Raw genomic sequence first — 26,312 nt, 5'->3', positions numbered from 1 at the left:
TTGGTTTTTGATGAGGTTTTCCATATCTGTTCGTATATTCTGAATTAATTGTTTCAGCTCTTGTACCTCATTTGAACTGTTGGTTTGTTCCCTTGACTGGGCCATATCTTCAATTTTCCTGGTGTGATTTGTTATTTTTTGCTGGCATCTAGACATTTAATTACCTTAATTAGTTTACTCTGGAGATTGCTTTCCCTTCTCTTACCTAGGGTTTTCTTGCTGGATGAATTTGTTGTGTATCTGTTCTTTCACATTCAGTTCAGCTTTTTCTGGACCTCTAGCTTAGGTTTTGTTTAACAGAGGAGAATTTTTCAGTTCTTGTTTTTTTGTTTCTTGCCCTGCTTGTATGGTGCCTTTTTTCCCCCACCCTTAGGAGGGTCTATGTAGGTATTATAGACTCCAGCTGGGTTTTGCTGGACTAAACTGACCTCCTATCAGGGGGAAGAAGTCACCTGCATCAGTTTTCCCTGAGGTTGAGACCCAGCAGGTTAAAAGACTTCCTGTGAAGTCTCTGTGCTCTGTTTTTCATATCCTGCCCAGTATGTGGCACTTGTCTGCCTGCGGGTCCCACCAGCATAATAGGATGATACAGCACCTTTAACTTTGAAAGACTCTCCCTGCTTTGGGCGTGGTGGAGACAGAGGAGAGGTTGTAGGCTGGTTTTAATGGCTTCAAATTGCCAAGCCCTGGGGTCTGAATTCCTTGAGGGAGGGATTCCACCTGAGTTGGTCTTCACCCCTCCCCTGGGAAAGGCACAGGCTCCAGACAAGCCCTGACTGAAAGGAGTTTGTTACTGCCTATGCCTGGGGCAGTTGCAGCCTGAAAAGTCCTGCCGCTGAGTCCAGAGGCAGTCAAGAGTTTGTAGAAACACAGCCACAAAAACCTCTGTTTCTTTCCTTTTTTTCTTTTTCCCTTAGCCCAATGAGCGACCTCCGCTTTGGCCAGGTTCTCCTTAGCTGGGGGCCTGTTTTTAGTAGTCAGAATTTGTTAATTGATGCCACAATTGGTGTTTGGTTGGACTCAGCCCCTGCTTACTCTTTCCTTTCCCTTCTGGGAAGCAGCCTATGCTTCCCAGGCTTGGGCCACTTGGGGAACTCACGGTTCTGGGACGCCGGTCCGGCTGGTCCAGACTGGGGTACGCTGTGTGTCTGGTCACTGACGTGGCTCCAGGAGCTGTTCTGTACTGTTTCTGGTTATTTAGTAGTTGTTCTGAAGAATGAACTAAAACACGCACATTGCTAAGCCGCCATCTTGACCACACCCTGTCCAGATTTTTTTTTTTTTGGTTGGTTGTTTTTTAGAGCAAATAGTTAAGAAATTTATGAAGTACACATGCAGGGAAAGGAGCATGTGTGCACTCTCCCAGATAATGAAAGGGCAAGAGGCAATAGGCAATTGGGGGCTATTTTCTTTTATAGATTAGCCTCTTGTTCTATACTCTCTTCCCTACCCTCTCTGTTGGAAGGATTTGATGACTGATTCCGTCTCTACTTGTAATTGGTCTTTTTAGGTCAGTGTAGGTTGTGTGTTTCTGTGAATTTGTCCTTTTTATCTAAGTTTGATGATTTGTTGGCATACAGTTCTTAGTCTCCCCTTATGATCCTTTTATTTCTACAGGGTCACTAATAATATCCTTTTTCATTTCTGACTTTATTATAAATTTCCACCTTCTCTCTTATTCTTTGTCAATGTCTCTAAGAGTTTGCCAGTTTTATTGTTTTTCTCAAAGAATCAACTTTTCATTTTGTTAATTCTTTTGTTTTTTATTTCATTTACTTCCGCTCTGTGTTATTTCTTTTTTCTGCTTGCTTTGGGATTAGTTTACTGTTCTTTCTCTAGTTTGTCCAGTTGTTCAGTTAGGTCATTGATTTTAGTTCTTCCTTTTTAATGTAGGTTATTAAAATAGCATTAAAATTAATACTATAATTCTCCCAGTACTGCCTTTGCTGTACCCCATAAGTTTTGATATTTTGTGTTCTTGTTTTCATTCATCTTAATATAAATACTGATTTCTCTTGCAATTCCTTCTTTACCTCACTGATTAAAAGTGTTTTGTTTAACCTTCCTATTTGTGAATTTCCCAGTTTTCTGCCTGTTATTGACTGTCACCTTCATTCCATTATGATCAGAGAAAGTGCTTTGTATTCCTTCAGTCTTTTAAAATTTATTGAGACCTGTTTTGTGACCCAACATGTGGTGTGTCCTGGGAAATGAACCATAAGTACTTGAGAAGAATGTATATCCTGTTGTTTTGTGTTACAGTGTTCTGTATGTCTTTTAGGTCTAGTTCATTTATTATATTATTAAAGTTATCAGTTTCCGTATTGATTCTCTTTGTAGATGTTCTGTCTATTGATGAGAGCAGTGTATCAAAGTCTCTATTATTGTATATATGTTTTTTGCTCCCTTCAGTTTTGCCAGTGTTTGCCTTACACTGGTTAGGTGCATAAATATTTATGATTGTTATTTCCTCTTCATGCATTGCCCCTTTTATTAATATATAGTGTCATTTTTTTGTGTATCTTATAATAGTTTTGCATTTAAAGTCTATTTTTTCTGATATTAGTTTATCTACCCCAGCTCTCTTTTGGTTACGGTTTACATGGAATATCTTTTGTCAGCCTTTCACTTTCAGCCTATTTGTGTTCGTGAGTTTAAGGTGAGTCTCTTGTAGATACCATTTAGATGGATCACACTTTTTTATCCATTATGCCAGTCTGTGTGTTTTGATTGGAGAGTTTAATTCATTAACATTCAGTGTTATTACTATAAGGCAATACTTAATTCAACCATTTTATCCTTTGGTTTTTATATGTCATATCTTATTTTGTCTCTTTTTGCCCTTTTATTTACCCTTACTTGGTCTACACCCTCCTCCAAGCCTTTCTCTTCTTTTCCTTTAAGAACTCCTTTTAGCATTCCTTGTCAATAAGATCTCTTGTGGATGCATTCTCGGTTTCTGTTTGTGAATATTTTAAACTCTTCTCCATTTTTGAAGGACAGTTTTCTAGGTAAAGAATACTTGGCAGGCAATTTTTCTTTTTCATTATTTTAAATATATCATACCACTGCCTTCTTGCTTCCATGGTTTCTCATGAGAAGTCGGCCTTAATCTTATTGTGATTTCCTTCTATGTGTTGAATCACTTTTCTCTTGTTGCCTTCAGGGTACTCTCTGTATCTTTGGCATTTGCCATTCTGAGTAGTGTGTGTCTTGGAGTAGGATTACTAGGATGTATTCTGTCTGGAGTATGTTGCACTTCTTGAACATGCATATTCTAGTCTTTCTTCAGAGTTGGGAAATTTTTGGCCATTTGTTTCTCAAATATTCTTTCTGCCCCCTTTCCCTTCTCTCACTTTCTGGGACACCCATAATGTGTATGTTTGTGTACCTCGTGCTGTCATTCAATTCCCTCAGAACCCTGCTCAATTTTTTTGAATGTTTTCTCTATCTTTTCTGTTGACTAATATTTCAGATGTTCTATCATCTAATTCCTGTTGCCTCTTTAAATCTGCTGTTGTATGCTTCTAGTATATTTTTTAACTTTGCTATTGTGCCTTTAATTCCCATAAGTTCTCTTATTAAAAATTCTTTATGCTCACCCAGGGTCTTTTTAATATACTTCATCTCTTTATGCATATTTTCCTTCATCTTTTTATGCATATTTTCCAGAATTTAGGAGATGAGTTTGAACATCTTTGATTAGTTATTCCAAATCAGTCTTCTCCAGATTTTTAATTTGTTCCTTTGAGTGGGACATACCTTCCTATTTCTTCCTGTTTCTTAGTATGGCTTTCAATTTTTTTCTTATATTTAGGCATCTGATTATCTTAATGAGTCCATTTCCCTCTCTTGTCTAAGGTTTTATTGATGATTGGCTTTGTGTTAAGGCTCTTTCTTGTATTTATTTCAAACCTTGAGAATTGCCCATAGTTAACAGATTTATTCAACTCTTCTGCATCTAATTTTGCCCTGGGTTTGGGGTACAATTTTTAAGATTACTCTGTTTATGCAATTGTTTCACCCCTTACCTCTATTCCTTCTCCGGAAATGTTTTCCTGTTCTGTTTGATTTTGTTTGGCTTTTATAGACATATATTTTATTTTTTGTGTTTTTTGAGCTCTCCATTCATTGCTTCTAGCTGCTTTTGGGTGGATGGCAAATGTGAGGAGGTGGGTCACCCTGTTGAGGATTTTCCAGGTCTCAGCTGAAACATGGCCATGGTTCCATGAAGGACAGACAAATTCCAAAGGGACCTGAGGAAAGGGTCAGGGAAGACACCAAAACGTCTTTTTGTTGGCTCTCCTAAGTGGCGCTTTCCTGGCCTGCCCAGCAGATGATGCTCTTCAGCAAACTTACCCCGCAGCTTTAAGGAGGCCCTGTTTCTTTAAACCTCCACTGATTCCACTCCTTTCGGGATTGGGGTTGAAGTTGAAACAATGGCCTCAGCCCTCTTTGTCCTGTCGGGCTGGAATAGCCGTTCAGAGCTGGGACCCAGTGACTTAAATTTGCTAATAAAAAGCCATGATCCTTTTTGCCATGTGTGCCCCTCCTCCCCCAACCCCTCTAGGAGGAGAGCTTTCACACCCCTCCGTCCACAGCAGCCAGCCACAACCTGACCCAGGGTGCCTCACCTTAGCATGGGGATGGGCGCCAGCTGCTGCCATAGAGCTAAATGAGTCACAGCTTTTTATCAGAGTTCCTCAGCCTCTTCCTCTAGCTTTTCCCTGGGTGCTGTACAGTGCTTCCCTGGGCTCTGGAGCCCCAGCACAGTTGTTTCAGGCAATTTCCGCCTGTCTACTAGTTGTTTTTTGAGGCAACCCCTACTTCACCATCTTCCTCAGAAGCTACCTTTGTATTTTTAAATGTTTGAAAAAAAAGAATGATCATATTTTGTGACATGAAAATTACATGAAATTCAAATGTCAGTGTTTATAAATAAAGTTTTATTGGTCCACAGCACATTTGTTTACTTATTGCCCATACCTGCTTTTGCCCCACAACAGCAGAATTGGATAGTTGTGATGAAGACTAAGTTGTTTACTATGTATCCCTTTACAAAAAGAGTGCACTGACACCTGTGTTAGATATACTTATATTTGTGGTAAGAATATAAAGAAAAGTATGAGAACAATATTCAAGATATTGTTTACTTTGGTCGTCTAAATTAATGGTATGCAGGTGTTTTGTTTTCTTAGTGATAGGACATATATATTATACGTATTCTTTAATGTGTTTATTTCACAATTGGCAGATAAATATTATCTTTGAAAGGTAAATATTATTTTTGAAATATACATAATACATACATCGAATATGCATACACTGAACTATGAAAATAATGTCTGTGAGGCAGAGGAATGTAGAAATAAAGGGAACTTGGAGGGGCCAGGATTGTGTAGCATAGCGCTTGGCACTTTAGCCAATTGCTCACTAACTGCTTACTGGCTGGCTGACTCTGTAGACTCTTGCCCTTGTCGCTTGCTTTGGGAGTCTCTTAGGGGGCACTCACTTAGGGGGGAACGGTGTATATCATGTACTGTAACGCTGCCTGACATGCAGTTCAGTGTGATATGAAATTGTGTGCTTCCAGGTAATAGCAGTGAGTGTCCCCCACCTGGAAATGCTGAAGATGACACAGTTTGTTTGGATCTTGGAAAGTGTAAAGATGGAAAATGCATTCCTTTCTGTGAGAGGGAGCAGAAGCTGGAGTCCTGTGCATGTAATGGTGAGAGGGGGGTGAATATGGTACCTGCCTACCTGGCCCCGTATTGTTCGTCAGGTTAGCTAGAACCAAGCCAGGCACCCAGGAAGGGGTGGAGGCAGGGCATATCTGGAGGCAGATATCTGGATTCAAATCCTGGCCCCTCCACTAGATATGTGAAAGCTATTCTGTGGGCCTCACCTCTTGCTGCATTTTCAGGGAATGTGGCAGGCTCAGGATGGGGCAGGAGGGAACTTTAAAAAATATGTTTATTGAGAAATATCTATACATATATACAGTCCAACAATATTTGGAGAAGTGGTGTTCCTGGTAGGAGAACATGTAATTCAAGAAGATAACGTATATAATAGGTGTCAAGTAATCATTCACTGAATGAATAGTAAGAGGGATGGAAGACCCTGAAAGTCCAGTACCTGACAGGTAGCAAATAACAAGTATGAAAGGATGGTAGAAAGGTTTTTGTTTTTTCCTTTAAGGTTTGTTTTACTTGTTTTTATGTTCTAGCTGACTTCTGTTCTAAGTCATTATAAACACTGACTTTGCTGAGTCACTTGTACTGTTCCAGGTTACACTGCCAGTTTAATTTTTTGCTTTCTCTGTCACTCAGGTGTGCCCCCGCAGCTTCTTTTGTTTTCCTTTGCCAGTGTTTTCCTTTGGCCTCTGAGCTCTCAGGAGTTGATCTGGGCTGGGGAAGCCATTCCACTGAGGATGCGCTGTCTGCCGCTGGGGCTCGCGCAGGCCCACACCTGTGGTTGGACACTCAGTCACGGAAGCACTGCAGCACTGGCCCTTTGGAATGAATACACTTTAAACCTAGAAGCCAAGAACTTAAATTGGCAGTTTAATAAATGTTTTTGGGACAAAGGGAAACATTTTAGAAGAGCTTTATGAAGGATTTGAGGAGAGAGACTACTTTGGCTTTTGATAAAAAGAAAGTTTTGCGTATAATTTTTTTTTAAACCTTTTGGCCTCTGTAACAGATCAAAGAGTCTGTAACCTCTAGCTGTGAGAACTGAGAAGTGTGAGCTCAGAAATTATTCCTTAGGGGGTAAAACATGAATTGCATTTGCTTTTTTAAAAAATACTTTTTTGGAAATAATTTTGGACAGTTGAAAATATAATATAAAGCCCATAGAGAGAATTTTAACTCACCCCCCCACCCCCACCCAGAAACTCAGATAGCTTGACTTTGAACACTTGCCACCTTTAACATGAAAGGAAAGCAGGGACAGAGAAGTGGCAGAAGAGTCACATCTCTAACTAAGCAAACTCCAGCTGTCAACATATTCTCTCTTTTAGAAACCGACAATTCCTGCAAGGTGTGCTGCAGAGACCCTTCTGGCCGCTGTGTGCCCTATGTTGATGCTGAACAAAAGAACTTATTTTTGAGGAAAGGAAAGCCCTGTACAGTGGGATTTTGTGACATGAATGTAAGTATTCATTTACATCCAGCTTTTTCTGTAACAGCCACCCTGGAAGTTTTTATAAATTGTCATTATTTAACATTGCAAACAGAAGGAAACCAAAACAAATGCTGCGGGCATGTTTCTAACCATTGTTTGTGTAAAAGAGTATTTTTATATAAGTATGTATGAGTATTATTTAGAAGGAAAAAGCCAAGTGCTTTCAGGTAACTGGAGCTTATGCTCTCTAGAGCAGCAGGAGACTCTTAAGTTGAGAGGCTGGGAAGGACCTAGGCAGGTACTTTTTTGAAAAGTTGGTTATTTTTAGGCAGTAGGGTCCTGATGATATGTATCCTAGGTTAATTCATAAAATTTACTGAGATTGCAAAATTTTCAGTGTTGTCATTTTGAAACAGGTACCAAACGACTAGGGGAGACCTGTAGGAAGGTGGCTGACTCACCTAAGTCAGACTCTTTTCTTCTCTGTAGAAAAATAATTTTGTTCATGCAAAATGATGGGAAAGCACTTAAAAGTTTAAAGAAGATTCTTAGGGCATTTTGTTGTGTTCTTTCCTGTCCACATTGTTTGTATGATCAATATAGTCCTTATTGGAAGGGCCCCATCTTTATAAACTTTTTCTTGAGTTTGTCTCCTGATAATTCTAAATTCATGTATAAAAATTGACTAATTTTGAAAGTGTCAATGACAGTATATCCTATTTCTTATGTATCCATTACACTAAAATTACTACCCCATGTCAAAGAGGGCCCTTTACATGTTTGACTTTTATGAAGCCCTTTACAGCTATTTTCACAAGGTCATATTGCTTCTAAGTGCATTGTTTTTAGGGTAATGCTGTAATGTTTCTTTTAATAGGGCAAATGTGAGAAACGAGTACAGGATGTAATTGAGCGATTTTGGGATTTCATTGACAAGCTTAGCATCAATACTTTCGGTAGGTGATTTCCCTAGGTTCTTTAATTAGAGATGACCTAATTTCTGTATATTAGAAAAGTGTTGTTTCATAATGATTTGCTCTGATTCTGAAATAGAAGATGGAAACAGTCACCATTCATAAATGTTATAAATTTTGTCACCTAGAATAAAATTGACGTATAGGTCTGTCCCTGTGTATCTCGGATGCACACATTTCCAGATAAGGGAAAGCAATATTTTAGTCAAAATATTGGTGTCCTTCTTTACTGAAAAATGAACACAATATAGTATAAGCATGGTTTAGACCTACAGAGTCTAAGTCGGAATCCTATTGATATAAGAATCATTTATTTAAAAGTTGGTCCTCAGAGTTTGCAGGAGGCTGTAGTATGTCTTCTGTAGTGTCTGTGGTTTAGAATTTAGTTACACAAATATTAGTACCCAAATAAAAACTTTATTTTCTTAAACAATCTTTATTATAGTAGTATTGTGTAAGGTTAGAATCTGCTGACATATTTATTGCAGGTATTATGTTGAACACTTCATAATCTAGTGTCTTCAAGAAGTGCATTTGGGCTCTTTCTTTAAAGGTACTTGTTGATTTGGAGAGATGGTTGGGTTTGGACACCCTTCTCAGGACTGTGCCAGTAATGTTACTTGGTCAGTAGCTTTGTGGCATTTGACACTATGAAGATAATCTGAGAGCATTTAATTTTAGGTTTGCAAAGTGCATTGATCAAGATATTTTATGTTTAAACTTGTTCACAGGGAAGTTTTTAGCCGATAACATTGTAGGCTCGGTCCTCGTTTTCTCCTTGATATTTTGGATTCCTTTCAGCATTCTTGTCCATTGTGTGGTAAGTCACCAGTTTTCAAGTAAATATTTTACTAAAATTTTGAACTGCAACTATATAATCTTTGAAAAAGATATAATTTGTTCTTAGCATATCTATCCTTGTTTTTTGGACATTTTTTGCTAATTTTTTTTTCACTTTTCTTTATTGTATAACGTATATATAAAGCAAAGAAAGGAAAAAGCAGTAGTTTTCAAAGCACTCTTCAACAAGTGGTTACAGGACAGAGCCCAGAGTTTGTCATGGGCCACCATACCATCATCTCAGATTTTTCCTTCTAGCTGCTCCAGAACATAGGAGGCTAGAAGAAATATTTTTTGATCATCACAATCGACTTTTTCTTTTTTGTGAAAACTAACATATATACAAAAAAGCAATAAATTTCAAAGCGGAGCAGAACAATTAGTTGTAGAGCAGATTTCAGAGTTTAGTATGGGTTACAATTCCACAATTTTAGTTTACTTCTAGCTGCTCTAAGATACTGGAGACTGAAGGAATTGTCAATTTAATGAATCAGTAATCATATTCATTTGTTAAATCCTACCTTCTCTGTATAACTTCACCATCACCTTTGATCTTTCTATCCTACTCTTTTAGAGGTATGGGGTATGGCCATTCTAACTTTTTCATGTTGGAAGGGGCTGTCCATAATATGGGGTAGGGAGATGGAACTAGCTAATGTTCAGGAGAGGCTGGGCCTTCTAGGTTTCAGGACTTATCTGGTTCAGGGACCCATTTGGATTTTGTAAGTTTCTGGAAAGTTACCCCAGTGCATGGAACCTTTGTAAAATCTTATATAATGCCCTGGGTGTCCTTTAGGATTGGCTGGAAAGGTTTTGGTTCAGGTTTGACAGGTTATGACAAGTAGCAATGTCTAACTGAAACTTGCATAAGAGTGACCTCCAGAGTAGCCTCTTGACTCTATTTGAACTCTGTCAGCCACTGATATTTTAGTAGTTACACTTTCCCTCCTTTTGGTCAGGATGGAATTGTTGATCCCATGGTGCTAGGGCCAGGCTCATCCCTGGGAGTCATCTCCCATGCTGCCAGGGAGACTTTCATCCCTGGATGTCATGTCCCATGTAGTGGGAAGGCAGTGATTTCACTTGCATAGTTGGGCTGAGAGAGAGTCAGTCCACATCTGAGCAACAAAAGAGGTCCTCCAGAAGTAACTCTTAGGCATACGTACAGGTAGTCTAAGCTTCTCCGCTACATACATAAGCTTCACATGAGTAAGCCTTAAGATCAAGGGGTTAGCCTATTGATTTGGGTGTCCCTACTGTTTGACAGAGTATCAGGTGTTTTCCTTAGTGGTAAAGTTTAACAGTTTTTCAGGCTAAATTTATTAATAATAGAGCAAGTGTTAAACTTCAATGTTCCAAGGATGTTATTTATATACAATGTAGATACTTGGGATTATTGTTACAGGGTACCCTCAGATCTTTCCAACCAATAAGAGTGGACAATTTAAAAAAAAAAAATCTCATTCATGATGAGTAACAGCTACAAGTTGACTAGGGCTTTGTCTGAGTAATTCCAGGTCCTTGATAAAGTTGAGGCACTTCAAAAATTCTTAGAAATCCATTCACCTTCCTTCTGTGGGTAAAAATGGAGATTAGTCTGCTTTAGTGATGAGGACATCAGACCCAGGCTTCCAGATTTGTACTGTATTTCCACAGTGTCCCCCACATTAGCACTGTTATTTCTAGTGACAGACTTTACTGCCTTCTGCTTCCTTGACTTTTCCTGTTTACTCTTCTTGCCTCTGGGCCATTTACTGCACAAATTTTCCTCAGAGTGGGAAGCATGATAGGTAAGGGAGAACATCTCTGGGAGCATGTCCTTTCTGGTAAAACAAAGCTGTTTTAAAGGAGACATGGTTGATGCTCTGACAGATGAAAATGTGTGTCTGGATGAAACTGCCATCCATTATGATTGTTTTTACTTGAGACAGATGTGTTGTATATAATGAAAGTTATGGTGTGGACTGTGAGGCATGATCCTTGATTTCAAGGGAAAGCAGATCACCTGCAGAAGGATGGGAGCTTATTTCTGGCCACCGAACATGTTCAAACAGTCAGACTGGAAGCTGAGACTTTGATTCTTGGGCTCAGCCTCCTGCCTTATCCTTGGTCATCTGTGTTAATACTTCCTACAAGTAGGGGTAAAGAGCCATTGATAGCCATGTATTCAGCCTTCTGGGATATTATGTAGGGACCTGAGGCCTAGTTCCTCCAACAGAAACCTCCCCAACAGAGCTGGGCCCCAGCAGCTATACAGACAGCTGAGGAAAGTATCACGTGGGGTGGACAGGTGCGACTGGGGCAGAGAAAGCTTCTGCCAGTCCAGCCAGCCTTAAGCCAATTCACCTGCTTCCCTTCCTTTCTGCATTGTCTTGGTGGATCCAGGAACTGGTACACTGATCTGACAGCTTAACACATAGGGGGAGAGCTCTCTCAGGAAAAGGATTCTCAAACCTTGCCTATTTCTATACTTATTGCCCCCAAAATGTATCTCCCTTGAGTACCAAGGAAACTTATGAGTGGTGACAGAACTATTAAAGCTTGCTCAAGAAATTTATTCTCACCTCTTGAACCTGCTACCACTTTTTTTTACAACTCAGGTTCTAAATTCTTAATTTAATATTAGGATTAGGCTATCAGGAAAGGGTACTTATTAACTGAATTTTGTTTCTAAGAATGACCTTTTTCTTGGTATTCTTTTCTTACTAGGATAAGAAATTGGATAAGCAATATGAATCTCTGTCGCTATTTCACCCCAGTGTAAGTATAACATATGAAAGGAAAAATTATTTCCAGTTGGCCAAAGGTACTTTAAAGCATTTTTAAGCAGAGGATTCACTGCTGAGGCCTTCAGTTGGCCACCTTAGCAAGAGCCCTCAGGCTTTAGTTTCTTTTGCTAGGGCAAAGTCATGTTGCAGCAGGAAGGACCTGGGTTGGAAATTAAGATGAACTCTCCTGACAACAGCTATAATAAACTTTTAGTTGGATGGTTGGAGATTTCAAAAGGAAATTGCTGTTATCTCCCCTCCCTATATCCATAAGGAATGATTTGGCTGTTTAGCACTAAATGATAGGATTCTTTCTTATGAGTCATTTCCTGGGTTGATGCCTCATGATTTAGTTACCATGAGGGACCCCAATGCTGAGAGCATAAAAGCAGTTTGGTGGTGGATAAGTTTAAAACTGAGAGCTGTGATTCACCCTTTACTCTCAATTAACTCATTTCTTTTCAGAATGTCGAAATGCTCAGTAGCATGGATTCCGCATCAGTTCGCATTATTAAACCATTTCCTGCACCCCAGACTCCAGGCCGGCTCCAGCCCCTGCTGCCTGCCCCAGTGATGCCCTCAGTGCCTGTGGCTCCAAAACTGGACCATCAAAGAATGGACACCATCCAGGAAGACCCCAGCACTGACTCTCATGTGGATGAAGATGGCTTTGAGAAGGACCCTTTTCCAAATAGCAGTACAGCTGCAAAATCCTTTGAAGATCTCACAGACCATCCTGTCACAAGAAGTGAAAAAGCATCCTCCTTTAAATTACAGCGTCAGAATCGTGTTGACAGCAAAGAAACAGAATGCTAGTTCAGGGATGGATTTTCTGCATTCTTCTGACTTAAGCATGTAAAATGTTTTTATAGGTTTGATCTAAAGTCACTGCATTTATTTTGGCAAATTGTGGAGAAATAAGTGAGGTAACAGCAGATGCTGGCCAGGTGTTTGCACTTCACATGAGTACTTGTGTGTACTTACGAAGAGGTAAGGTCAATAGCTCATCTTGAGACTTTCAGGTTTTTAGCTTTTTTGAAAAATATTTAAAATATCTTTCAACCTGTGGTGCAGAAGCAGAAATATAGTTGGATTAGATTATGAATATACATTTTTGTAAATTAACCTTTTATACTGGTAAAGGCACTGATAAGGGAGATGATCAATTTTTTTATACACTGTAAAAATCTGCCAAATAACAGGACATTCAGCAGCTATTTGTGAGGACATCTGGAACACAGATTAAATGTACATTTTTTTGGTATTCAAGTAAAGTCAAAGGAGATAAAATCTAGTTATCATTATCTCCAGACTGTGGGTTCTATTTCTAGGTATTACTCAAAGCTTGTAGTAGCAACAGGGAGAATTTGCGCATATAAATTTGGAAATTGATTATGTCAAAAGACGCAGCATAGCATCGTGATGTTAAGATTTGGACCCTGGAGCCAGAAATTATGTCTCTTTCTGATTCAAAGGCTACTATTTTATAGAACTCAATCTAGTTATAATAAGGGTTACAGATATTTGTACCTAACTGTTCAGGACCCCGATTTGCTGGGCATTTTTTCTGTTTCATAATATACCTTCATGTATCTCTAATACTATTGCTGTGCTCTTAAATAAAATCCACAAAAGGCTAGCTACTTCAAAATAAGTGTGTGATTGCCTACTTTCAAGCATAACTGGATTCAAGGGCAAGCAAGATACTTTTCCCAGAACAGCAGTTGTTTTGGGTGGGAAGAGGTATGATATAGTGCCCCCCACCTCCATGGGGGTCAGGGTTCTGGCTCATCCCTACAATTGATACTGAAATCTTTCCTACTGACCAGCAAGTGGATACCTGCATTACTTCTTGTTTTAGTGCTTCAGGATTACTGAGTGAAGGATAGAAATCATAGGATTGAACTCTAATTTCAATAAAATGGTAGTTGAGCTTTTTTGTTAGTACTGAAATATGCTCACTAGCCAACGTGTTGTAACTGATAAGTTATAAACTTTGAAGACAATTAACCAGACCTGTGACAAATCATGTGTCTGTCTCACATGTCGTGACCCCCCCCCAGGACGGTTGTTACACAGATACTTATTACACTAATACTTGAATTTGTACCTTATGGTATTTGCTATCTTTTAACTAATCACTATATTCTTATATTTTAATTACACTTTTGGAATTTGGTATCAGGTAAGTAGGGTGTGTGGGTGTATGTATGAGAGTGAAACAACCCCAACAGAATGTAAGAAGACCCCTTTTTAAATAAAATTATGACTTTTTAAAAAACAAAGCTGTCTTTCCTTTCTTTTACCATTACAGAATTAACAAGCTGCTCAGGTTGTTTTATAGCTGTGGTGCAGAATCAATCAATACTTAAGTACAAAGTTTCCCTGTAAAACTGTAATGCTTTTTATTCAATATTGGTAGCAAATGTTAATTATTTTTCCATTTAAAGTCTTAAAGGTTTAAGCTTGAAGTGTTTTCTGAAAAAATCATCTTAGAATCTTTGTGCCATGGCAACTTCATGTTCTGTAAATTAACAACCAAACCTGAATTGTCTGTGATTAACTAGTGGTCCCCATCTCCCAGAAGACTTAGTTCAGGTTTTGCTTCTTCTACATCTCGCCAGTAAGGAAGAAGCAAAGGCAGGGAAGAGACCTTCTTCTCTATCAAAGGCCAAAGATACGAGAACACAAATTCATTTCCCTTTGGTGATAAATGTAGTCCATCTGATAGATAGGGTGAAAAATCCTGGAAGGGAGAGAGAATTAAGTTAAAGGTGCAAGTAATTTTTGTAAATGCTAGTGTGGCCCTGGCCTAGAAGAATCACCCAGGCTCTTGTGCTGTTTCAGGCATCTGACCAGTAGCATCTACATGCTGTTTACACAGATGTTCAACCATACCTGTTCCCACTGAGTGCTCAGAGTCCTCAACAGAGATGTAGTATGTCTCCATCCCTCAGCATTGTAGATGACTGTCTGAGCTAGCACATCATTCTAAGGCATACACATCAGGTGATCAGGCTATTTGAGTCAAAAGGAAAGGCTTAATGGGTAAATACGGTCCATTACTAAGACCAATGGAAGTGAACACTTTGGCATTAGGAGCTTAGGGACCAATTGAGCTAAAATTGTTTTTGATTCTCTCAGCACAGGTATTGATAAGTAGAAAGAACCTGTACCAGTCAGCCTAGAATAGCAATTGCTGGAATACAAGAATACAGTCTCTCACCACACTTTTTTTTTTAATGTATCTAATATATTTTGAATAAAAGACTTAGAAACATACTACAAAGCATCAAGTAAAATATTTCAAATATAAACATTAAATATATATCATCCTAATCTAAATTAATAAAGGATATTATTCAAAAAGAATACTAAACCTTACATAAAATAAAATTTAACCTTGGAAAAAGGAAGATAGAATGATACGGATTTTAAGAAGTGCAATCTATATGGATGGTGTTGGCCTTGAACTGTGAGTGCATTTTTGTGGACATTTTTCCAGATACTAAAAACATTTTGGTTGTATACCAACATGGGGGCAGAGTGAGGAACCAGTTGGCTCCATCTTCAGATAACCACATATTCATTTTATTGTTTGATAACTTTGAGATCTGATTTATTTTTTTGTCAGAGAACACAGTCAAATGGAAAAGAACTGGTATAAATTTCAGTATGTAATATCCTTATTCCACTTGCCCAAAGATTTTTGTTTTTTTAAACATGGGCAGGTACTGGGAGGCAAACAATGGGTCTCCGGCATGGCAGGTGAGAACTCTGCCTGCTCAGCCACCGTGGCCTGCCCTTGCCCAAAGATTTTAAGAATTATTGTTCCAGGAGGGGCATTGCTTCATTAGTTGGCATTTTCTTTCTCCTTTTGTGGATTATGGAGGTATGGAAGAATGCTTTCTATTAGCGCAACCTACGCTTGATTTGAACTTTTAATGTAAGTTATCTCCCTACACTCTTGAACTCAAGTATTTATCATTAAAGCCAGTGTAGTAAAGCCAAAAAATTGATGTTTTGGGGAAGAATCTTTTCCCTAAGATACCTAGAGTAGGTATCCCGATTCTCCCTAGAGAATCTCCCTAGCACTTATCCCTAGGCCTTAATTTTCTCATCTGTACAATACTCCATTAGATTATCTCTAAGGAAGACCCTCTCAGTTCTAGGATCTTACAGTGGGACAGATAGGAGAAAATCTAAAGGGACTTTAATGAGATGAACTAGTCCATTAGTTAGTGATTTTTGTTTTTCTAACAGCACATCTTTTTCAAACCATCTTAGGCAGAAACTTAACACAGAAAAACAACTCAACTCTAGGCCAGGTTTAGGTGGGGGCAGTGATTTATTTGGACACAGTTGGTGGTGGAGTTAGATGCACAGCCCAGGCTCTCCCAGAGGAGACTTGGGAATGGGGAGAGAACAAGAGCTCCCAAAAGTGACCTGCAACTTTGTTTCCCAATGGCAATGTGACTTTCTTACTATGTTTTCCTATTCTATACGTATCATAAGTGTGTAAATATTAGAAATAGCCAGGTCATTCCCTTTCTACCTTCTTTATTGATAGTGACTGGCAAATGGGCCAGCCCTAATAGTTGCAAACATAGTACACTGGGGTGGGCTATGTTTCTTCTCACGGTACCAGAAACCTTCCTATATGAACTACTTCCCTTCTGCCCCCCAGCAACTTCAAACAAGTTACCCAGGAAGGCTGGTTAGGTGACAGTCTCTCAATAGATCAATGAAATGGCCTTCTATGTGCCCTGCAGAATAGACCCTTTACTTTTAAAAGGGTGAAAAACAGCAGAAAAAATGGGGGAAAAAATGTGCCTGACCTAAACCTTTTCTATGCTGTCCATAAATACCTATATGAGTTACAATGAAGGGAACCAGTTTTTTGACTAATCTCGATCTGAGCTGTTCCAGGGAAAGTTGCACAAACCTGGTCTCCTTCTGTCAGATCCTACTCACCCTGAAGAATGAGCAAATCACTGTACCTGACTGTCCTTCTGCATCAGGGTCCATAGGTCAAGTACCTCAGTCCCACAGTCTTGGGAAACTCGTAAACAGGCGGTGGCATATTCACCAACAACCATGTTCAGGCGATTTAATCTGCAACCTATTGAGAAGAGAAAAAATCCAGGTGGCAAGTACTCAAGTACTGATCCTTGTCTAAGTTCTACTGACCTGGATTGTCGAGTTCAATTCAATAGGCACTTACTAACACCCACTTTGAGCCACTGAGCCATGGAGCATGGGGAACCAGAGAAATGAAAAAGAAAGTTCCTACCTGTTAAGGTTTTACAAGTTATTAAAATTTGCACAGTACAGCAGAGAACAAAGTTCACTGGGATAAAAGAGTTTTAACTGAGTTAAACCTGAGTTCTAACTGGGGTCTCCTGAGGAGCTTTGAGAGGGTGGGCCTGAGGGACATTCTGAGGACAATGAAGAAGGATACAGAGGCAGAAAAGGCCTGGGGGAATGCCAAGTCTGGTTGGCTAGAGTGCACGCCAGAGGTGAATGGAACTGGGATGGCGGCAAGTCAGTGATATCATAGAAAGGAATGCTGGCCCAGACAACAGAAGGGGAATGTTGTGCTGACAACTCTGAATTTTTATATTATAGGTTAGGGGAAGCCACGGCAATATAGTTGAAAATCATTCACAGACTTAAGACTTAGAAAATGAAAATAAGGCGATGTCTATAATTGACACTAAATGGCGGTGTGACTGAACCACTTAACCTATTGAGGCTTTCTTAATCTATATGATGATGATGCCTACTAATCACTGGACTAATGAGAAGATTAAAAGATTAAACTCATGCAGAATGTCATGAATGGGGCATTCAATGCATACATAACATGGGCATATCTCCCCACCCCTGGCCCTTTGCGAGCAGAGATGTAGCTCAAACCCCACTGAAAAGTGGTTCTGTGTAATAGTAAAAACCTGGGCTCTTAAGTTAGAGTTCCTGGATTTGATTTCTGATTCTGTCACTGTTTGTGTAATCTTGAACAAGTTACTTAACCACTCTAACACTCAATTTCCCTATCTATAAAATGGGGACAATAATAGTCTTCCCATAAAATTGTGGTGTTCATTCTTTAGCGTGTATAAAAATCACCTAAAATTTCTTCTTTCCAACACCACAAATATGCCTAAAAAAGTCCCCTTTTTTAGGCATATAGGGAGAAAGGGGGAAAAATTCACCTTCCTTATTTGGAGAATTCGGATAGTCTTACAAGCAGTGGGGACAACCAAATCAACAGACTGAGCCCTCAATCTTGGAGTTTGTCTCTATGAAACTTATCCCTGCAAAGGAAAGGCTAAGCCTACTTAAAATTAGGCCTAAGAATCACCCCGAGAGAACCTCTTTTGTTGCTCAGATGTGGCCTCTCTCACTCTCTCAGCCAACACTGCAAGCAATTCACTGTCCTCCTACATGGGACATGACTCCCAGGGTGTAAATTTCCCTGGCAATGTGGGACAGAAATTCTAGCATGAGCTGGAACTCAGTATCAAGGGACTGAGAAAACCTCGACTGAAAGGGGGAAGAGAGAAATGAGACAAAATAAAGTGTCAGTGTCTGAAATGAGAGATTTCAGGGTCAAGAGATTATCCTGGAGGTTATCCTTGCATATTATATAGATTCCCTTTTTTAGTTTATGGTATATTAGAGTGGCTAGAGGGAAGTGCCTGAAACTGTAGAGTTGTGTTCCAGTAGCCATGTTTCTCGAAGATAATTGTATAATACAGCTTTTGCAATGTGACTGTGTGATTGTGAAAACCTTGTATCTGATGCTCTTTTTATCTATGGAATGGGCAGATGAGTAAAAAATATGGGTAAGAAATAAATAATAGGAGGAACAAAAGTTAAATTGAATAGATTGAAATACTAGTGGTCAATGAAAGGGAGTGGTAAGGGATATGGCATGTATGATTTTTTTCTTTTTTCTTTCTTTTGCTGGAGAGATGCAAATGTTAAAAAAAAATGATCAAGGTGATGAATACACAACTATATGATGATACTGTGAGCCACTCACTGACTGTAACCATGTCAAGAATGTTTGTATGTCAAGAATGCTTATAAGTTTGTTCATTGTTTATAATAAAAATAAATATTTTTAATCTGCCTAAAAATAATAGTTAACAATGAACCAGATCATGCTTTGGAAACAGCTGTCCTGTACTGCAAAGCCATTAATTTGTCATAGAATAGCCTGTTCTCTGAGTTTGGATACTTAGAAAAATTCCATAATATCACCTTTTAAAACATTCAAGTATGTTAGTATGAGAAACTTGCTATACTTAAGTTACATAATAATGTCTTGATATAGAAGAAAGAGTGATGAGATTAAGAATATGTAGCCATGAAGATCTAGGAAGTTATTTAAAAATACCTTTCAGGAAAACTTAACTTCTGGCTAACTATTTTTGAATTTGTCTTTCTTTTTGCCATTTTCTCATTTGCCTTTAGACATAAGGATTAATGCAGGACAGTGGAAGTTGCAACTTATGTTAAAAGGCAATTGGCTCCACACTAGAAAAGAGTTAGTCAATGAATCCTGGCACTCAGGAGACCAAGCATAGAAGAAATCATTATTAGAATTTAAGTCTTCTGCAGGAAAAATAAGCTGATACCCAAAGAATACAACTGTAACTTTCTAACACCAGATTTGATTACCAATACTAGTCTTTTAAAGCTGATGAAAGTTTGTATATACTAACAAACTCATGTGCCTATCGCTTTACTGAGGTTAAAAAAAGTTTCTGAAGAAATTTAGGATCTAAAACCAAGCAAGAAAAACAATTACTGAAGTTGACACAGTTAACCATAGGTGCTAAAAATGGCAGGCAATTATTTTTATTTTTTGCTATTTGTATTTTATCAGATTTAGAAAAGGGGCATTTAGATGATAAAATACCAGACCATGCCTGCTACCTCAATTCAAAAAATTTTAAATTTCAGGTCTGAAGAGAATCCCAGGTGACAAAGGACTCTCAATCAGAGAAATCTAGAGCTGGAAGGGCTCTCAGAGGTCAATTAATCTAGCTCAGGGGTCAGCAAACTTTTCTGCTGAAGGGCCAAGTCTCTGCTAATAACTAGTCAACTCTGTGTTAACCAGTGGGCACAGCTGTGTTCCAATAAAACCTGGTTTACAAAAACGTGTGGCCAGTGGACCACAGCCTACAGGCTCCAAGGCTAATGCAGTGATTCCCAAACTGCAGTGCACAGCAGAATCACCTGGAGTACGTGATGAATCACAGCTTGCTGGGCTCTGCTCCTGGAGTTCTGATGCAGAATTTGCATTTGTAGCAAGTTCCCAGATGATGTTGATGCTGTTAGTCTGGGACCACACAAAAAATGTGGTCTGATGGTTCATAAACCTTACTAAAATCTCAGTGACAAATACATTTTATATCAGGATCCTCTAAACACATATCCATCTATATAAGTGAAACAAGTTTCTCAAAACAATGCGTACTGTGAGGTACTGATTTTTTTCCTATTCTAACCATTAAAAAAATGTTTATTGTAACTCACTTAATTGGTTTCATGATCCACTAAGGGTGTGTGACCCACAATCTCAGAAACACTGACACAGTTCTAACTTCTATTCCTCTGGTCATCAGTCTTACCTTGAATAGTTCTTGCAATGGTGAACTCACTGCCTCACAAGGTAATTTCCAATGGAAGGCAGAATATCATTCTTTATGCTGAACTAAAATCACCTCTCGATGATGATCACTGGTAGATCCTAGTTTTGTCCGCTCACCAGGTGACCAGAGTATGCTTAATTCCCTTTGCATGAAAGCCCTTCCAAATAGCTGAAGACAGCTAACGTATCTCCCTCCTCCCTATATTCTCTCCTCCAGGGTAAATATTCCCTATTTATCTCCTATCTTCAAACTTTCAATAGAATTTTATGTAAAACTCTACGATATCACTTATTACTGTGCTGCAAATAGCTATTTACTTGACTGTCTCCCTCCCTAGCCCAACAGGCAAGGACTTTCACATCAGTATCCCTGGCTCCTGGCCCAGGCTGTGTACAGTTGAATAAAAATAAAAAGTTTGTGGGGATAAAAATAAGCACCATATGGAGAACAGTAGATTATGGCTGTTGTAATGATGTTCACTCAGCTGTCACCATACGATTTTCAGTGGGCTTCATAGAAAGGTCAGCAACTTCAAATACCCAGGCCAGTGATCCCCAACTTAACCAAGACAGAATCCCTTTTTTATGTCAAAAACTTTCTCAGATATAATATAAGAAGCCATAAATGTATTTTTAAACATCTATTGACTGAAAAGACAAATGAACTGCTTTGGGCTAGTAACCACAGTGCTATGAAAACTACTCTCTGGGCATTTATATCCAGGTCTGATGTGATTCTGTGGTTTAGTGTGGTTTACCTTGCATGAGGCACTCCCTCTCCCAAGCTGTTTCACAAAGAGGGGGTGGCGTGATAAGAATAACTCTATTCTCAGGGATGTCCACAGACTTCAGGTACTGCACCATGCTCTTTAAATTCCCAACGTATTCATCTAGCGGAATGTGTTGCTTAGGATTCTCATCTGTACAGGAAAAACATAAAACTTTAGCTCAGATATATATTGGTTCTAAACGACAATGACTATGATTAATAGACATTTTTGCAAATGGATACGACTCATACATTGGGGGATTCTTTAGCATAAAAAACAGAAAAATAAGGGGAAAACAATTTAAAATATACAGTTCCTCAATTCAAAGGGTTTTGCTGTGTGCCTTTGAAGTACTCCTGTCTTTTCTCTTCTAGTTGCCACATTATTATTAGCCTATTAGGTTGGCTTTGTGAAGAAAAGTGACAGCCCAGGCTGTGGGGTCAAATGGCCCAGGTTCTAATTCTGGCTCTGTCACTGACTAGCCACAAAACCTTGGATAAATACTTCATTTCTCTGTACCTCAATTTCCTTACTGGCAAGATGCGGATAATAAACAGAGTCCACCTCATAGGGCCATTCTAAAAATCAAATCAGGTAAGTGTAAAGCACTTAGAACAAGGTGCTTTCCAAAAAGTAAGCACCGAGTAAATAAATGTCAGGTATTGCTACTACTATTATTCCTAGAGAGGCTCACAAGATAGGGATTCCAAGGCTCATTGAAGACCACTTGCAAACAACATATAAAAGTAAAGAAGGAAATTAAAATCACTCATAATTCCACCACACCCAGAAAACCACTGGCATTTGGATGTATTTCCAGTATTTCTAGGTAGATATATAAGCTTTTTTCAAAAAAAACAAAACAGGGCAGTGAGATGGTGGCTCAGTGGCAGAATTCTCACCTGCCATGTCAGAGACCCAGGTTCATTTTCCAGTGCTTACCCATGCAAAAAACAAAACAAAACAAAAATTGGGATCACTCTAAATATATGTGGCTTTATATTCTGCTCTCCACACCACACATATTATGAACATTTGTGTCCATAAATAATCCTCAAAACTTAATGGCTGCATGGTATTTAGTTGTGGGATGACCATAACTGATATTTCTACTTCCTTACTATGAAGCATTCTAATTTTTTGCTATTATAAAAACAACACTGCATATAAATCTTTGCACATTTATCTTTGACTGCATTACTGAATTATTTTCTTAGGCTGGATCTCTAGGTGAGGGAAGGTTCTTGATGCATAATAACAAGCAGCTTTCTAGAAAGATTACACCCAATAGCAATGTAAGAGTCACCTTATTTCAGATTTGTCAGCTGTAAGTATTATTGCTTAAAACTATTTTCTATATTGAGGTGAAAAAACAAAAACACCTTATTGTAATTTGCATTTTTCTTGATAACTGAAATTTTCACACATTTTGAAACATGTATTGGCCACTAAATTTCGTTTTTGAACTATTATTTCCTGTCCTTTTTCTACTGGAGTATTTTTCTTATTGATTTCTACATTAATGACATTAATCTTTCATTTTTTTCCTTTTTCATTTCTGCAAATGTTTTTCTCAGTTATTTTTTCCTGCTTAGTTTTTTTAATATAAATTATTTTGTTTATTTCATAAATCTATTTTTTAATTTGTGACCCACTCTATAGTTTTTATGTTTAGGAAGCATTGTTTCTTGCCCACAATTTGGTAAAAATTCATCTATTTTTAAAAAAATTTTGTACTTTGGAATTTTCTTCCGCATATATAATTATGTTAATTTATCTAGGATATTTTGGTGTAAGATGTAAAGAAGATCTGACTTCAGTTTTTTCCAAGTAGGTAACTTAATTCTCTATCAATACCTGTACTCTATATAATCTTTCTCATAAACAGTGCATTACTGTCAGTCTTGTCCCTTCCTGTATCACTGGTCTCCCCTGGCATGACCCCAATTGGCCTAAAAACAGCAGACACTCTGGTGCTGGTTCTGTGACAGAAGTGGGAACATAGGGGAAACCTCAGGAAGCTTACTACCCAGCTTTTTAAACAATCCTTCCTTTGAACCATGCAGGAGGTTCTCTTTTTAAGAGTAGGATGGGAAAAGGGAAAGGCTCCACTTTATGAGCTTTTCCACCCGTCACACAGCAATTTTCCAGAAAGCAAGCAGAGCCACGTCTCCTTTTCAAAAGCCATGTTTAGCATCACCCAGAATTTAAGCACATCCTAATTCCAGATCCCTGCTGCTCTGAAATACTTCTTTTTCATCACGGGATTCAAATTGTAAGGTGTACAATTTGAGCCCTCTACTGCCAACTGCAACAACATTAAAATGTTCGAAATGCCAGGTCTGCCAACAAATGAGGCCACGTAGAAAATGAGTTGGGATGAAATCCACTGATGTTGAAGTCAGAAAAAACATACATACGTAAACTGAGGAACTCAATATAAGCTTTATAAAACTTTTATCTATTGGGAGATAAGCAAACAGTGGGAAAAACTATATAAATTTAAGTTTACTCTAAAGTAAAAATGATTAGAAATGAGCTAGAAAAACAACAAAAAAAAGTTTTTACCTTTTAAAGTACTGTCATTGGCACCAAAGAAAATTGTTATGGCTACAGGGCTGTCCAAACTGTTACCTTTCCTGATTAATCTTGGAAGGATAATTTTGGCCCATCTGGTATTATAACCCGAAAATCCACGATTCAGAACATCACATTTTCTGAAATGGAAAGTTTAGAAAGAAGGTAAATTGTGGGCAAAGAACTATTTACGAACTCATTTAGCCACCTCTGCTGATGTCACATGACTAATCCAGCCTCAAGTTTTACTGTGCTTAATTAACTAAGAGTGATAAAATAGTTGAAGCATGCTATTCATGCTGCACCTATAGAAGATATAGGTAAAGGCATCCTATTCCTTGATGAGAGGTTATGAGTAATTATGTACGAAGGGCTATGATTTAGTCTGCAAATTAATTTCATGGATGGTACAGGAGGTCCTTTCTTTAAAAATAAAAATATGGAACCCTTTACAAATTTGCTTGCCTTCCTTGCATGGGGCCATGCTAATATTTTCTAACATTCAAATTTTAGTATATGTGCTACTTAAGTGACCACCAGGATGTGCTTTTAAAAAGGAGTTTACAACACACAAATATTAACCTGAATATATATCTTATATAGAAAGTCACTAATAAGCTGGAACGTAAACATAATAATGATTTAGTTTAGGGTAAATGTATTTAGAATATTTATGAGGCATTTGGCAATAATTTAGTAAATATATTGTGTTTCAGTATAAACGAGTTCATTAACAGGCATTTTTTTCCTTCTTAAAAGTGTTAGTTCAATTCACAGTACTGTACAGTACAATGAAAACAAGCATTGTCCCTGAGCCAGGTGGCCTGGGTATGTATCCCAATTCTATCACTGACCAGCTGTGTGGCCTTAGGCAATGTTATTTTGCTTCCTGACATGCAAAGTGAGGATAATCAAAATTCAAGTTTCAATTAGAAAACATTTTTAAAACACCAAATACAATACCAGTTACATAAAAGATGCCCAATTATTTTTATTATTTATGTAGTCTTGGTAAAATGACATCATTTGTAATTTGCTTCCTGGTAAGGCTAATATGGGCAATGGGTACAAGGGTTATTATACATCACCCTCTGCTTCTGAAGATGTTTAAAGTTGTCCATAATAAAAAGTTAAAAAAATAATAAGAGGGGGCAGTGGTGTGGGTTGGGGATGTGCAGAGAGGTGGTCCGGGCAGGGGTGCTTGGTGTGTGGGGGAAGGGGGAGGGCGGGCACGGGTGATGGGGTTCAAGACATTGCAGAAGAATTAATTGAGCCTGAATTAGACAAACATTTTAAAGAGGATGAGAAAAATAAAGAGGATGAGAAACCTCAGGAGAAAAAGGAAGAAGAGAAATCAAAAGAGAAAGAATCAGTTTATCAAGATCCAATGGCCCAAAAGAAAAAGTATCTTGAAGCAATGGCTACAACTGAACATATGCAGAAGGTAATGGGGGTTGAAAACAGAGCCAGACAGGTAGATGAAACATCTGACAATGCAAATGAGAAACTTCATTATACCTTAATAAAAAAATAAGGAACTGGAGAAAGAACTAGAGGAATCATTCAGAAAGTCTACAAGCAAAGATGCTGAAGGAGGAGAAGAAAAAGAAGAAAGAGATGAAAAGGAAGAAAAAGAAGAGGAAGAGGAAGAAGAATTCAGGTCAACAGCAAGGACCCCAAAAATCTCTAAAGAAAGAGGTATCACACAAGGAAGAGACTCCCAACATTAGATCTAAAATCAGAATAAATCCAGCAACAAGATGAAATCCAAGCAGCATTAGTAGTGAGCTGTGGTTCGCAATGGCTACCTCCACTGAACACTATCTCTGATATCTGTGTACCATAGAGCTATAGGGCTCATCCAAGGGACTCCCTTTGTAATAGCCACTAGAAAAACCACAATACAATTCCAAGAGCAGTTTTTTTTAATTTAAAAGTCACAATAATTGCTACAGGGAGTCAGTGCATTAGCTTACTGCCCAGAATAAAGGAGCATGTGGGGGGAAAAAAAGAATCTTGGGGTTCAACAAGTAGTTAGGAAATTGCTGTGGATATAAGCAATTTAACAGACAGGCTAGTTTGATTATAAGAATGTTATAGGAGTTCATACGTCATCTTAGAGGGTCATCTCAAGTATTGAGCAAAAGATAGAAGGTGCTGAGAACAAACAGCAGATGGCTTAAGGATACAGAAAGAAAACTGAGTTATGAGATATCTACAGGCACAAAGATAGAAGTATTGACCAATGGGATCGAATCAAGAGTACAGAAATAGACCACCAAATCTATGGTCAACTGTTCTTTGACAAGGGCCCCACATCCATTGAACTGGGACAAAACAATCTTTTCAACAAATGGGCATAGGAGAACTGGATATAAAGAATGAAAAGAGTACCCTTACGTTACACTCTATACAAAAATTAACTCAAAGTGGATCAAACACCTAACCATAAGAACCAGTACCATAAAGCTCCTAGAATAAAATGTAGGGAAACATCTTCAAGACCTAGTATTAGGAAGTAGCTTCCTAAACTTTACACCCAAGGCACAAGCAACAAATAAATAAATTAACTTAAAAAAATGTAAGGGAA

General features: G+C 38.4%; 2 protein-coding genes and 1 non-coding gene across 8 annotated transcripts in view; 1 reads left to right on the top strand and 2 right to left on the bottom strand.

The window, feature by feature from the left end:
- The window catches only part of ADAM17 (ADAM metallopeptidase domain 17), a 137,841-nt gene extending 123,854 nt beyond the window's left edge, over positions 1-13,987 (top strand). For all 3 annotated transcript variants that reach the window (XM_077153137.1, XM_077153139.1, XM_077153138.1), the window contains 6 exons: positions 5,594-5,728; positions 7,025-7,155; positions 8,006-8,084; positions 8,834-8,922; positions 11,652-11,702; positions 12,176-13,987. In XM_077153137.1, coding sequence (XP_077009252.1) covers positions 5,594-5,728; positions 7,025-7,155; positions 8,006-8,084; positions 8,834-8,922; positions 11,652-11,702; positions 12,176-12,526 — 836 coding nt within the window. In that variant the 3' untranslated portion in view covers positions 12,527-13,987. The remainder of the gene's footprint in view (positions 1-5,593; positions 5,729-7,024; positions 7,156-8,005; positions 8,085-8,833; positions 8,923-11,651; positions 11,703-12,175) is intronic.
- IAH1 (isoamyl acetate hydrolyzing esterase 1 (putative)) overlaps positions 8,230-26,312 on the bottom strand; it is a 34,717-nt gene continuing 16,634 nt past the window's right edge. For 2 of the 4 annotated variants that reach the window (XM_077153144.1, XM_077153146.1), the window contains exons 3-6: positions 23,714-23,862; positions 21,134-21,295; positions 16,711-16,832; positions 14,091-14,456 (exon numbers count right to left, since the gene is read on the bottom strand). In XM_077153144.1, coding sequence (XP_077009259.1) covers positions 14,274-14,456; positions 16,711-16,832; positions 21,134-21,295; positions 23,714-23,862 — 616 coding nt within the window. In that variant the 3' untranslated portion in view covers positions 14,091-14,273. Of the gene's footprint in view, positions 12,774-14,090; positions 14,457-16,710; positions 16,833-21,133; positions 21,296-23,713; positions 23,863-26,312 lie in introns of those variants that run through there. The other 2 variants (XR_013172503.1, XM_077153145.1) reach the window with 2 other exon arrangements.
- Positions 24,156-24,259, bottom strand: LOC143678549 (U6 spliceosomal RNA). Its single transcript, XR_013173338.1, has one exon. It is a non-coding gene; the product is annotated as a U6 spliceosomal RNA (small nuclear RNA).

The sequence above is a fragment of the Tamandua tetradactyla genome, chromosome 3 (assembly GCF_023851605.1).
Source record: "Tamandua tetradactyla isolate mTamTet1 chromosome 3, mTamTet1.pri, whole genome shotgun sequence".
Classification (NCBI taxonomy): domain Eukaryota; kingdom Metazoa; phylum Chordata; class Mammalia; order Pilosa; family Myrmecophagidae; genus Tamandua; species Tamandua tetradactyla.
This window is presented reverse-complemented; position numbering and strand designations above follow the sequence as displayed.